At 38.5% G+C, this 14989-nt stretch overlaps 1 protein-coding gene across 6 annotated transcripts in view; it reads left to right on the top strand.

Annotated features, from left to right (window-relative positions):
- TEX2 (testis expressed 2) overlaps positions 1-14989 on the top strand; it is a 52137-nt gene that overhangs the window by 32102 nt on the left and 5046 nt on the right. For 5 of the 6 annotated variants that reach the window (XM_030506282.1, XM_030506281.1, XM_030506284.1 and 2 more), the window contains 6 exons: positions 323-523; positions 2165-2501; positions 3662-3909; positions 5497-5646; positions 7052-7151; positions 11765-11897. In XM_030506282.1, coding sequence (XP_030362142.1) covers positions 323-523; positions 2165-2501; positions 3662-3909; positions 5497-5646; positions 7052-7151; positions 11765-11897 — 1169 coding nt within the window. The other variant, XM_030506286.1, reaches the window with a different exon arrangement.

The following is a 14989-nucleotide window of genomic DNA, read 5'->3' as shown; positions in this document are numbered from 1 at the left end:
GCAGTGTCCCCTTGCTGGCTGCCCTGTGGCTTTTCCCAGCAAGGCTTCATCTACAGATCTTGCAGTGTTTCACGAAGATGAGGCGAGATCTCACTGTGCTGCGTAGACAAAATTATTTAGTCAGAGAAACAAATTGTGTGCTTGGGATGCAGTCCTCATCTCGTGCTCTGTCAGTTTGAGGTTACTTCATTTAGGATGTTTACTGTTTTATTGTACTTGTGCAGTGGCAAAAGCATGGGTGATGATTTAAAACTTTCACGTGCATGCTGGACTTGGTTTTCCAGCCTGTTAAAAGCCTGTTAACAAGTGTTTTCTTCTCTAGGGATGGATGAACGAGATTTATAACTACGATCCAGAAACATACCATGCTACATTGACTCACTCTGTCTACGTGCGACTCGAAGGAAGCACCTTACGACTTTCAAAACCCAATAAAAATATCTCTAGAAGGGCCATCTACAATGAGCCAAAGCCCGAAGTCACGTATGTCAGCCAGAAAATTTATGAACTTACAGAGAGCAAGGTGAGTGTGCCCTTCCTTGGGTCTGGTTTGAACAAAAAACACTGAAACTTTGTTTGAAATGTTGAATTTTCTTTCACTCCTCTAGTTTCATGTTGTGTCATTATGTAAACAGAAGTGTTGTCGTGACTAACCAGCAAAAGATTGTGCTGGGGAGGGAGACTGAGCATGGTTTAGAAAAAGTTACATATTTACACAGTAAGAGAAAAACATGATTTTCCTCCTCAGTTCAGAGCAGAAGTTACCACATGGGAGCTTAGAGAACCATTCTCTATACATTAGATTACTCTGTGACTGTTCTGAAGCTTACACCAAAATGCATAATCTTTGGTTGTCTCTATCCCATTTCCATTTCATTTCAAGAAGGAACATACATTGTGTATTAATGTAAAAGGGGAGAGTGGGAGGTGGCTGGAACAAACATGACTTGCAGTTGGTGCCCACTGGCTAGGGAAGGAGATAGGGATTTTTGCAACTGGAAGAATGCATCAAGAATAATGCTGGGACAGTTTTCCTACATGTTATTTGCCTCCCTCAGATCTGTGAAGAGTTGCCATGTGAAGTTGATTCCATTGGCATTGTATTAAGTAATACATCAATACCTCATTAATAAAAGAATGGATTTTTTTTTTTTAATGTGCTGCATCAGGAGAGGGCCTTGGCAGTACAGATGTAGGAGGAAACTCTGCTTCAATTGACTGGAAGTTAGAGGGAAAGAGGGACCAAGGCAACAGTGAGGAAAACCTCGCTTCGTTTCCCTCAGTCAGTGTGGGAAGGGAGCCTGTTGTCAGCTCTGCTTTCCATTAAAGGAAGACTGTGAAGAACATAAAGCAAAAACTTAGATTCCTGCCTATTGCAGATTCATTTTTCACATAATGAAGGCAAGCAAAGCTCTCACATGCTACAAGAGCACTTGACTGACAATTGTTCCCCATGGTATCTTAGAAAAATTTCCAGTGCTTCCCCCCACAACCCAGCCCCATTCAGTTACAAAAGTGCTAAGTGCCTGACTGTAATAAACAAACGAGTGATGATTCTCCAAGGTATTTGCCCACAGTTTTTGGAGAACACTGGTAAGTTCAGCCCCAAGATAACTTTTAACTCTTATTGCTCTTCTCATCACTTGCATTGTCTCAATTCTCTCTAAATATACTGAATTTGGAATACAGTTATCTGCAAATCACTTTTATGGCTTGATTCTTACATACTTAATGTGCCTGTTGCTAACTTCAAACACTCAGTTTCATGAGGTGGGCCTGTAAAGTTGAGTTTAAAACTCAGTTTGGATTTTCATTGTCTATCCTCTGGTCACAGAAATAAGTTTCTTTTCTTTTTTTTTTTTCTTTCCTTTCTATTTTTTCCTCCATATCTATGAGGAGAAGATATTCTAAATGAAAACCGAGTTTCTAATCCACATGATTGTAGATGTCTAAGCCACTTAAATGGTCTTTGGTTTAATTCCAAAGCTGTGGCTCACCAAAGAGTAGATTGGACATCAGGCAGCTGTAAGTTAAGAGTCACTTAAACCCAGCAGATCCGAAGTAGGATCTGTATCTCTTGCATTCCTATGTTCCTTATGCGACTATAGAAGCATAGAAGATATAACTGAAAAATGTTAATTTAACCCTTTTGTTTATCTTTCAGATTTCCCTGGTTCCTAAGAGTCTGGCACGAAAACGGATTTGGAATAAGAAGTACCCTATTTGCATTGAACTTGCTAAACAGGATGACTTTATGGCTAAGGCCCAGACTGATAAAGAGAATGCAGAGGAAAAGTTATCTGCTGAAAAAGCAGACTTCAACAACGAAGAATCCAAGAAATCTCAGGGTGGAGCAAAGTACACTAGCCAAAAGGATCAAGTGCTTTATCTCTTTGGAAGGACCGGTAGGGAGAAGGAGGAATGGTTCAGAAGGTTCCTTCTCGCATCCAAGCTGAAGTCTGAAGCAAAGAAGCTATCCAGTTTATGTGGGAGCAAGCCAGGTATTCAAATTTCATATTCTAGTAAAAGTTTCTATTAAAAGAAACAAACCAAAGTTCTGTTTTCACAATGGTAGTTATAGCAACTGTGGAGCCATAGCAATCTTTATAGACAAATAATACTAAAGACACTCTTCTGCTCCTTATCTTGGCCTCTCATTCCCACCTTCCCACCCTGCCTTTTCCTCTCTTGACTATACACTTGGCAATATGCCCTCAACTATTCTTACTATTTTTAGACTGTTTTATGTGAATACACTGTTTTCAGTGACTGTAACAACTCCTGTAATTTTTGTGAGGATTAATTGTTCAGTCTTTTTTTTCCTCATCTCTGTACTGCTGGAACTGATGTCACGTTTGCAGTATTAAACTCAGTCTTCTTACTACCCATTCTTCCTCCTCCATTTTTCCTTCTATTCCAGTCTCTTGGAAACAACAGAGCTTTCTCATGGGTTAATGTCACAAGAAAACACATTTTTTCTGTTTAAATCAAAGTCCTGTGCTAATACGTATTTATATATCTGAGCCAACAAACATGTTAGTCCGCAGTATTGATCAAATGTTTGAAATATTAATTTAAAACCATCCTCTGATACAATTTTAAATCCGAATGACTCACGCTCTTCTGTCTGTCTTCTGAGATGCTTTTAAAAATTAGTTAACATCATTATTTCAGGCACATAACTTCTTGAAATGCAAATGCAAAATTACTGGCTAATTAGAATTCTAATAGTTACATGCTGTTGACAGCCCTTCTAATTGTAACAGCCTAGAATTAGATTAAAAAAGAAAAGTTATAGGTACATTTTAATCACCTGACGTTTATTTTAGGCAGAGCTGTTGGGAATTCTGCCATATGTTATACATATGTGAGTGTCCATATTTAAACATGCTATTGATCAGCTGACTTTTCCAGTCCCACATCCTGCTGAGTCATATCAAGGATTGACTAATATGGGTTTAAGACCACCTAAGCACACAGTAGTGTAGTTTACTTTTACCCTTCAAAATGAGCAAGCACTACTCTGAATGGTCTTTTTTTCAGAATAAATTGTATCTGCAAGCTAATTTTGTTCCTTTAAGTGTTTGATCATACACTCTGTATTTAGCTGTCAGGTTCCTTTTCTGTTAAGTAGATATTGTTCCTTTCAATTTGAATTTAGGGATCTTGCCAACACAGAGTAGAACCGATAGTCAGTCTGGAGTTCTCACACACAGCCGAAGCAGCAGCAAGGGAAGTGCAGAAGAAATTGCATCCCAGCCGAAGCACAAGGATCTGGCTGGCAACGTGCGGCAGAAGGTGCTTCTGGACTACAATATCTATATGGCCAAGTGTGTTCCACAGGAGAAGAAAAGCCCTGCAGGGAGTCCAGTCCTCAGTGCAGAGAGCAGCCCTACAGCTGTGAAAAAGGTAATGCTTTTCTCCCAAAAAATGCATCAGAGGTGCGGAAATATTTTATCTTGTTAACTACTATTTTAAAAACTAGTTATGTAGAAAGAAAAATTAATTTCTGTAACTATAGGTTGGATCTAAACTTTTTATAAAGCCAGTGTGAGTTTTCACGCTTGCCAGTTCCCTGTTGACCACAGTTTCTTCTTAATGTAACAGGCAAGTTTTTCATTGATTTAGTTTGATTTCTTATCTCCCAAGAACGTCTGTGTTTTTTCAGGCTTTTGTAGTGTCTTGTACCTAAAAGATGGTACAGGCAATATGGCTTTAGATTTTCTTTTTTTAGGAATGCACAGATGTGTCCTAAAAAACACTGGTCCCAAAATAACAAACAAATATCAAAGTTCCACAAACCTCACTTCCCAATAAAAGTAAAAAGTTAATTTTTTCCTGTGTATATTCTAAAGTAGATTGAACTAAAAGCATATTTTTGAGGTCCGGGCATGTTGAAACAAAATTAATATTGTGTATACATAACATAATAGTGAACAATGTCTGTAGCTCTGACTAATCCTTTGGCCTCTTGGACTGCATTTGAATCACTCTTAATAAACAGAACCTTAATACTTTAAGTATGACACTCTTAATAAGTGGATCCTTAATGTTAAGTACAGTCACCATTCATTTAAAAGATGTAATTAATGTCATGCATCTTTGTTGCCAGACTTTCCTACAATGTCCAGAAAGGAGGAGGAGGCCATAGTATAGCGTACAAATAAACACATCTTGTGTTTCCCCAGGAAAAAAGATATTCTAGCCCATGGCAGCCCCTGGAGCAGTGCTGAATTTGGTGCTGAATCTGGCACGTGTTGGAAATCATTCTATAAATAGATGAACAGGGCTGGCAGGAATCTTGCGTCACAGCAGAAGCTACTAACCCAGCAATTCTGCTTGCGTGAGGCTGCAGCCATTGGGTGCAGTCACTGCCAAGAAATGATGTTCAGAACTGTGGCATGTGCCTGAGTGCTCTTAGAAAGCACTGCTTTTCTGCTGGCTTCAGGATTTCTGCCTGTAATAATGAAAGGTGGGGAATTCTCCTTTCATTGCAGGCACTTGAGAGACATTTAGTATGTTTCCCTGTGCTATGTTTATCATCTATTGGTGATGTTTCTTAACTGGATTTAAGGATGTAAGATTTGGTCTTGCTTTCGAATTTTCTGATGAAACAAGGAAAGAGTAGAGTAGCTGCTCTTCTAGATCCTACTGGGAAGAGAGAGTGTCTCTACTACAGACACATTTCTGAGTCTGCCCACTTTGGGTTTATCTGCTTTTTCTGCCGGAGGTTAAATTACATACAACTTTCTCATTTCATTGCCAGAGGTCAATCTGTATCTAAGTGGTCTCATTCACTCTGTTGCATGTCAGGATGATGACAAGCAAGCTCATGTCAGGCCAGCTGATGTGGTTGTACAGTTGCTCTCTGTGCTGAGCGTTCAGCGTTCTTGATTAACCTGGGCTATAACACTGAACTTCCCAGTGTAAATGAGGCCTTTTCTAACCTTAGCTTATCGAATTTATATAGCTGAATAACTTGCTCTGTGTTTTCAGTTACCAGATGCCAACATGGAAGCTGAAGAAGAAGAACAGGAGGCCTGGGTGAATGCTTTGCTTGGAAGAATATTTTGGGATTTTTTAGGAGAGAAGTATTGGTCTGATCTAGTGTCAAAGAAGATCCAAATGAAACTTAGCAAAATAAAGGTAATTAACCTGGAGACTTGCACTACATTTGTCATGGAGGAAAACAGGCACATAGTCTTTGAGTTTTACAACAGTAGAAGAGACTCTTATTTCACACTTATATGTAAAAGACAAGAAAATAAATGTGTTACCAAGTTCCAGTTCAGCTTTGCTATCCATTTCACAGTAGGTTCTCAACACGTTAATTTTGCTGCTTCAGTTTCAAATGAACTACAGCTGGATTAACTATTTCTGTATGTGAAGTTTTATGTAAAAAGTAGAAGTATATTGTATTTACTTTAGGGATAAATAGAGCTGCTTTTAAATGATGAAATCTGCTTTGGGAAATAGTAGATTGCCTTTAAGATGGAGGAGATCAGGGAACCACAATTCTAATGTGTTCCTATTAACTTCAGATATATGCTACTTGCAGGAGAGGTCAGTGGGAGTAATAGTCAGGGAAAGAGCTGTCTGGGGGTGATAGGATGTAATTGTGCATCAACTGCAGCAGCTCAAAGGGCGAAGGGAGGAGTGGTGCTCTTGAATGACTTCTGGGTCTTCCCTTTGCATTCTGTAGCTCCACTGAACAGCAGCAGTTAATCACAGGCCTGCTTAGCTCCTGATGTCTGGGGAGGAGTTTGCCTGTTCCTAAAGGCAAAGGAAGATGAAGTCTTGCTGACAAAAGCTCTGAAATTTAGCTGCCAGCACCAGCTGTGAGATAGTGGTTTTTGTGCTTTAGGTAATAAGCAGTAACCTAATTCTGCCCTGGCTGTTTCCACAATTGTGACAGCAGGGTACCCAAACATCTCATTGGAAGCAGTTTAAGTGGAAAGACTGTGAATGGGGGATGGATTCATTTTTGATAGGTTGAAGCACTGTCTGTTCAGAGGAGATAGGATTTCTATCAATAAGAAATCCTTACAGTAAATAGCTACCCAAATCATTGTGATTCTGTGCCTCTATTATATTAAAATTGAGATAAGATTTAAAAGTTAATGTGCTATGAAAGAATTTGCCAAAGATAAAAATAGCTGAGACACTGATATAACTGCAACTATAAAATAGGTGACTGAATTTAAAATCCAGAGAAGTCTTTGATTTTTATTCATGATAAAATAGGATTTACACTTCATTCTTGAGCTTTTTACATGCTTTGACTTAAAAGCATGCTGGGGTTTTGCGGTCAGCATCTGAACTTCAGCATAGTTTAAAAACCATTCCAAATTCAGACACTGAATCTCTCTCTAAAATATTATTTAGAAACTAACTGCGAAATCCTAGAATTGGAAGAAATCTGTGTAATTGTGTTCTTTCACTGGTAGCTTTTCAGCTCAATCCGTTCCTTAAATTTAATGACCTTTCTTCTCTCAGGAAACGATGTTTAGTTCCATAACATGGATTTGATTTTTACATTCTGTTCTTTTAGCTGCCATACTTCATGAATGAGCTAACTCTAACTGAACTTGACATGGGGATAGCAGTGCCGAAGATCCTTCAAGCCTTCAAACCTTCTGTTGATCACAGAGGTAAAACACATGCTTCCTCTTCTGCTTTTGCCAGGTTCATGCTTTTGTACCTGTGGAGAATATTATGATCTGTTTATCTTGTGGCTGTTTTAATCAGAGGAAGATGCTCTTAATAAGAGTTTATTCTGAGGAGATACAGAGTGGTTTCTGTCTTCAATAGTAGTAGCAACAAGCTTGGTATAAGCCTAATTCTGTAGATATGGAAATATGAACATGTCTTTCAACTGGAAATAATTAATGAACTAAACTAAAATTTGCGTGCAACAGAGGCACAGACCTGTTTCTGGTAGTCTGATATGGACTACAGGGAGCAATGCACATCTCCTCAAGACAGATCTGATTCTGTACCATAGCAGAAAACAGATTTGGCTGTCTTCAAGGCTAGTTAACCTGTTCTGAAAACAGTGGTTCAGCAAATACAGTTGTAATAACTCAGAAAATAAGAATACAGTGTTGCCTTTAAAAGAACCTTCGAAATACAACATCATTTTATGCCTTTAATAGTAAATATGTATTTTTTATTTTTTTTTTTTAAGCTGAATGACTTTCCTGCTGCTGCTTTATTAATCATTAATCAGAACATTTTTTTCTTTTCTGTTTTTTCTGGCTTGCATATGGCCACAAAAGTATATTTGAGGATACTTTTATAACTTTAGTTTCACAGAAACACAAACTTGCGTTAATGTTTCATTGTTTATTTTAGCTTCAAAAGTATTTTCTACATGCCGAGAAGAGGTGGATGCCATGTTTCTTCTAAGACATCTTAAAAACCAGAGCAGTTTTTAATCGTAAATTGTTTCCAAATTTATTAAGGGTTTCTTAGCTTGTCTCCTCTCACTCCATTCACTTTTGTAGTTACTGTATCGTTACACTGGGGTGGAGAAGCGAAAGAGATTGAACTCAAGGTGGAGAAGTTTCTAATTGATCTAAAGGGAAATGTTTCCTTGGAGGACCTGCTGTGGTGCAGATATGGATTGCATGGCAAACAACTTAGTTTTATTTTAAACTGCTCTTTCAACTCTTAGATGAAGATACCAAAATCATTTCTAGATGGTGCTAAATTCAATAAACTGGTAGCGAGATGGTAGGAATTTAATGAATTTACAATACTTGTTAAGAATGTTAAGAGCCTCTGGAGAAGCTCTAAATTAGAGGCCAGCAATGAGACAAACCTCAGCAAGTCAGTTGTGTATTTAGAACAATAACAACAAACATGGACAGAGAGAAGTTTAAACAGATAATTAGCTGTAGATTGTAACAGGATCAGTCTTCACTAGCTCTCCTGTGCACAGTGTTCCTAAGTAAGGAACAGACTGTTGTGTTCTTTATGCAGTATCTTCTCAGAGCGTGAGGGTATTGAACACACAGCAGGTATATAGTACGGTGTCCTTTCTTGCAGTGCTGGTTGGAGGAGATTGCAGTGCTGAATTTGGGAGCTTGAGGGGAGTTCTCTTCACTGGGGTGGTTTGTCTCTACAAGATCTCAGTTCTGCTCATTGTTCTTAAAGGTCAAGCAACAGTGGCTCCCCAGGACGGAGAATTTGTCATAGAATTCAGCAGTGCACAGTATGAGATAAGGAGCCAGTTTTCTGCTTAGCAGCAATTTAGGCTTCATCTTTGGTCATATTATATAGTTTGGACCTGGTATTTTTAAGGTATATTTAGCTGTAGTTTTGATGTAAGACTCATTTGTCTGCCACTCTTACTACAGTGCTCTTTTCTCAGATGAACAGTTATCATCAGACCTTTGCAAGAATACCAGATGCAAGAAATTTAGGAGGAAATGCGTAAACTTTATCACTAATACTAAAAATGTTACGCCATGCAAATCACTGACTAAAACCATGAGAAGGTTAGTGAGTGCTAACCTTTCTCTCATAAAAGTGTGAACAAAACAGACTTCGGGAATTATTAAAATTCTCTTGGGCATACATAACACGTTAACTAATGCTGCCTGTTGTATCCAAATGCTGTTGTTTGCCCTTATCTTACTTGAGACTTGCAACTCTTTGGGGAAAAGCCTTATCTATAAAACACTGGGTACTTTGCTCTCAACTTCTGGAAAGAATGTTTTCCTCCGAGCTTTATAAAGAAAGCATGTTGGAAAAGAGCAAATTGTTTTGTTGTCATGAGGAACAAAACTGTCTTTTAAGAGAAATAAAAATTGAATAAGTGGAATAAGCTCATGTGCAGTCAGTGTTCGGGGAACTAAACCACATTGCCGCTTCTTGTCATACGCTTCCTGCGTTCTCCACAGTACCTGTGACATCCTCCTGTGTTCCCTGTAGCAAAGTGGCTTCAACATTAGTAGAAATTTTGAGTTACAGAAAACAAAGTGAAAACTCTTTAAAATCATGGTATGTATGATGCTTGCAAAGTTGGTTCATGGCTTTTAAACAAACTTACGCTTTGGGGTTCTTGTCAGAGTGTTTCCCTTTGCCTGGATTTAAACATTTTTTGAATTATTTTCTCTGTTCTCTTAACTTTAGTTGTAACCAAATACTGTAGTTCTAAGTCATGAGATGGGATTTAGGAGACTGCTGAACACTTGGCTTCAATTAATTGCTGACAAGGGCAGTTAAACTGTGACAAGCAAACATTTATGGTAGAATTTGTAATCCTTGTAACTTTTTTCATATTGTTGTATGACACGTGAACTCTTAGTATCTGGGTTTTTAAGAGCTTACAGTGAATAATTACTGAAAGAACTTGGTTTGCTGTTGTACTTAAAAGGACGATAACTGGAAATGCTTGTTTTCATAAGGATTGATGTATTTGTTGGTAAGTTGACCTATGAATAAACCACACATGGAGTAAAAACAAATACCAAAGTTCAGGCCAGTATCTGGAACAAACACTTCTTAAGAATTTTGTTTATGTGTTTGAGATAGTCAATCATTTGAGGCAACCTTTTCTGAGGTGTTAAAATGCAGTTACTGACTGTGATGTGCTTTGTTTCATCCGTACCTTTTTACCAGTGCAGGAAGATTTTTTTTTTTATTATATGGCTCCTCTAAGTAACTAAATTTGTTAACAGACAATGTTGGGGAAAATAATCTTGTTTCTGTTAATACACTCCTATTTGGGTGACAGCATATGCTGTAGTATTTACTGTATTTCTGTCAAGGCTAGGGAACTGGATAACTCTGAATAAATTGTACCATCTGCCTAATTTCCCCCCCCCCCATTCCTTCCCACCTCCCTTTTCCCTTCCGGAAAATGTGTATGAAGGTTTTCTAGCCAGGAAGAATTTTCCCTCTCAGTAATGGCATCATTGGCTATTTGATCTACTGTTAAAACAACATTGATATTTGAAGCATGCTGATTCATTTTATCCAAAAGGTCTGTTTAGCTGTTTTCTTGTTTCTCCTGATCTTACTGCTACTTCGTTACTCGGAAGAGGAAAAATCCATATAAGCTTGTGTTTGAGTTCCTATCTTTTTGTTTTAGAACAGTATGATGGAAAAGAGTAATTTGGGTTAGTAAAGATGCAGCTTGCCTTCAGTACTGCTTGTAACTTCTAATTGAGTGTGATCTCATAGTCTATCAGTAACCTGGTCTTTGGGAGCTGTGTGTGCTTCTGCTAATATAAATGTGTGGAATTGGGGACAATGTTCCCCTTCTGATGTGTTTGCCAAGTAGAAAGTAGTTCTTCTTTAGCTGGAAAAGTGTGTCATTTCTAGATCAAAGAATAGTCACCATTACTTGCTTCTGAATAAGTAAATAAAAGTAGAATGTGTTAATGGTTGATGTGCCAGATACTGGTAGGGCATATTGTGTGCAGATGCAACGTCTGGAAAAGGAAGATGCATAATCTATGCTTAGTGGCTTCTGATTTCTAATCTCTGGATCACAAATACCCTACAGCTTTTTTTAATCGGTGGAGCTGCAGGGTGTCACTTAAGAGGCAGGACCTAATCATGCAGTTATTCCCAAGACAATTTTTCTGGGGATTGAGATAAACAAATAGTCTGCCCAGACAACAGGATGTAACTTAATACTACACATCTAGAGTGGTTGTAAGTAATGACCCTATTTACTGTTAGTCACAGGAAGAATGCCTGTAGTTGAGTTACTGAGCAAACCTTTTTATACTTCAATACACCATTGCTGGAAGCAAAAGATACTGCAGGTTGTGATGTGGGACAAGTAATATTGCTCTGGGATTTCAAGTTTTGCTTCATTTGGACAGGTTAAGTAATATACAGGAGCATCCCCCTTACTGCTTGGCTTGGACCATTACTGTAAATAGTTTTGAAGTGAATCCCTGACTGTATTCTATTTTCTTGATCTTCATTCAGATCTCTTAAGCAGTTTAAGTGTGCGTAAATCGCGCTCCTTTTTTTAGATCATTGGCTGTACTCACTGATCTGTCTTTCACCATGACTTTTATATCTGAACATTCCACTTTGTTCCATAAGCTTACTGTGAACAGAAAGCTTTGATAAGCTGTTAATTATTTGTGAATTAATGACATAATTAGTTGATGCAAAAGTAATTTTTCTCTGTAAAAAAGCGTGAAGTATAGACTTTGTGTAAAAGAGTTTTGGCTTGGCATGCAAATAAAATTATTGTGACTGTTCTTAAAGTGAAGTCTTCTGTTGTTAATTTTAGGACTTTGGATTGATCTGGAAATGTCCTACAATGGATCTTTTCTAATGACCCTAGAGACCAAGATGAACTTGACCAAACTTGGTAAAGAGCCGCTTGGTGAAGCACTTAAAGTTGGAGAGATTGGCAAAGAAGGGTAAGGTGTTACAGTGATAATACAGTCAAATGAGAGCTTTCTTAGTGAAGAAGTGGAATCTTCCTTGTATATGCAGCTCTGCCTTTGCATTAGACTGAAAGGAGTTGTGAGGGTTGCATACACATGAGAGTAGAATCTGGCTTTTCTGTGCAACTTTAATGTTTGATTACGCCACTAATAATTGCGTTAATAAAAGGCTTTTGTAGTACAAGTGTGTGTTTATATATATATATTTGTAGGATTTTAAAATGTTCTGTGACTAAAGTTTAGTTTTGTCTTATGCTTGAGTTGGGGCTTTAGCCAGTAGGACTTGAACATTGGAGGTACACACGTGCAGATATGGAGGCACACACATGGAACATGCTGTATAGCTGCAGTTGTAAACCATGTAATATGGAAGGTAAATAGGCTGTAATTGTTGTGTAAAGACTTTTTCAATAGCTTTATTGCATCATGGGAATAACCACGCCCCTACTTCAGTCTCCAGTTTTCCTCATACCTGACTTCTATTTACCTGCAATGTCTAAGTGAAATGCCTTATAGGTGAGCTAATTGGAAAACACACATACTGCAACTTACCTAACTTGCATTTGTGCTTTCCCTCTCACTTTTACGATGTTGCTTGAATCTCATCAATATGTCTGTTTGTATTAATCTTGTGACACCTGTCAAACATCCATCCCATCAGCTGTGGAGTGCTGATTCTCTTTGTGCTGTGTTCTCTTTGTACTTAAGAAATCTGCAGTCCTTGAGCAGTGGTCTCTGATTTATTGTACAACCACTGCCAACAAACCAAGAAAATATTCTCTAAATCTAGCTATGTGTTTAGATAAAATGTGTTCTTTCAGAATTAAGACACTAAATGCTTTGTATACTCGTATCCTAGCTCTGACCATTTATTCTGAGATATCTTGAAGTAATACTTACAGCAGCACTATATTATGGTGCAGTAAGAATGAGAAAATAAATGTGAAAAACCTGATGGCTGAATGATCTCATACTCTGGTAGAAATTCAGAGGATTTAAAATCGACCTAGATTTGTTGTCACTGCTTGAAGTAAATACTTCTGAATGTGCATCAGTGTAATTGGTAGGTGTGATTTTTCTTGAAAAATCCTTTTAATCTTGTCCACACAAAAAATGGGGGCGGGGGAGGAAATTTGTCTGTACAAATCAAATTCTTGCTTTTCTTTCCCACTCCTTCAGGATTCTTTGTGTATTTTCATAACTTCCAGTGCAAGAACAGCCTCAGAAACCATTAGTGAACACATTGATTTAATATTTAAAAATCAGCTTGATTCTAGCTGAGCAATAGGCCCCCAGCAATGCAAATGTAGACGTCTGTAGCTAAGCAACCAATTACTTGAAGGTATAACCATTAACTGCATTGCTCCGTGCCACATGCCTGTGATGTTTCAAATGCTCAGGGCCAAGTACCATGCCAGCTTTACATAGGGCAGCCTCATGCATTCTAGTTTTGAATGAGGGTTTTTTGGTTGCTGGGTTGTTTTTTCCTTGAAGACAATGGATATTACAAACAAAGACTGAGAAGTGTGGAAGAGTTTGATTCTCATCTATGTTTTCCATTATGTTAGTTAATTTTTCTGGGCTTTTTAATTACCAGTTGACAGTTGCTGTGACAAATCAAACTATTCTGCATGTGCTTGCGTCCACAATAGTGTCATCTGTAAGCGATGCATGTTGGTTGCTTGCACTCATTTCTGTCCCTCAAGAGCCTAGAACAAACTGCCTCTTTGAGATGTAGTAACCACAAACTCATGTAAGAAAGGCATCTACTCATCCAGAAAGAGGAAGGTGATGGGAAACAGCACTGAGTTTTAACTGACCTTGGATATTGTCAATGTAAAGCGAGACAAATGGTTCAGTGTTGCAGTCCAATGCTTTCACTGCTGCTTTACTGTTTGAAATAGAAATGCAATGTTGGACAGTTGGATAATGCTGTCTTGCACGTGCTCACAGGAAAATGCAGCTCTCAAAAAGGGTGGGAAACTAATTAATTGCCAATTTTATAAAATTAATAGAGTAGCAGGTTCTACCATAGTGGAGATCAGGCAAATGCAGGCAGGCTAACCCAGGTTACTGCAGTTTCTTTCTTTGCTATGTTTTACCATGTAAAAACAAACCCACAAATGGCAATTCAAAAAATATTGTGCAGTCTGCTCAGAAACAATACTGTAGCTCCAAAGTGTTTTTCTGCCAATGCTCGCGTCGTATAAATGGTCCATTGTATGCAGAGATCCCCTGAAATCTCACTCAAGCTTATTTATTGTGGCTTTGTTTAATGCAAGGAGATCTTGTGATCTTAACCAGTCAGTGTGTGCTTGTGGAGGCACTTCAGGGGGCCCCATGGCCTAGGCAAGTAAAACACCTTCTTGTGAGAAGGTGACACCTTTGAGAGCCTTGGAAATGCACTGGGCATGCTTTGAACTAGGTGGTGTGACGTGCATGGGAAAGTGAAGTGAGGTCACACACAGGTAGAAAATGTATAGTTTGACCTAAAACCACGAATTTATCTCTGAGAAACGGCTCCAGCGCTGCTATTTGGGCCAGTGACGTGAACCATCCACCACCCGCTGTGTCCTCGGGGAGGTGGTTCAGTTTGGTGTGCTGTTTCACACTTCTGCAGGTACAAAATGCATCCCTGGGTAAGAAGAGGCTTACGATTCGGATTCCTTAGCCTGGGTAGCAAATTACTGAGTTTAGAGAGGTCAAGGAATTACTGCTCCAGTTCTTAAACAGGCAGTTAGGAAGGAGTGTTGTGCACTGTGAGCTGTACTTGAACTGTCCTTTTACATTAGGACTTCATGCAGCAATTAACAGTTCATTCTATGTACAGAGTAGCAGACAGTAGGCTCAGTCCGTGCTCTGTGTGATGTTATTAAATGCTTCAAGTAAATTTCCAAGAACACACACAAAAAAAGGGAAAGAAAATGCAGCTATAGAGCTGCATTCTGAACAAATGTAGAATATTACAGTCCTGGGTATAGTCCCTAGGGCTAAAACTATGTGCTTTTGAAGCTTGTGTTGTGTAACGATTTCAAGCTCTTGCATTTGGTAGAGATCTGTTAGTA

Source organism: Strigops habroptila, chromosome 14, assembly GCF_004027225.2.
Source record: "Strigops habroptila isolate Jane chromosome 14, bStrHab1.2.pri, whole genome shotgun sequence".
Classification (NCBI taxonomy): Eukaryota; Metazoa; Chordata; class Aves; order Psittaciformes; family Psittacidae; genus Strigops; species Strigops habroptila.
Note: the sequence above shows the minus strand (reverse complement) of the source record. Positions and strands in the feature narration are given on the sequence as shown.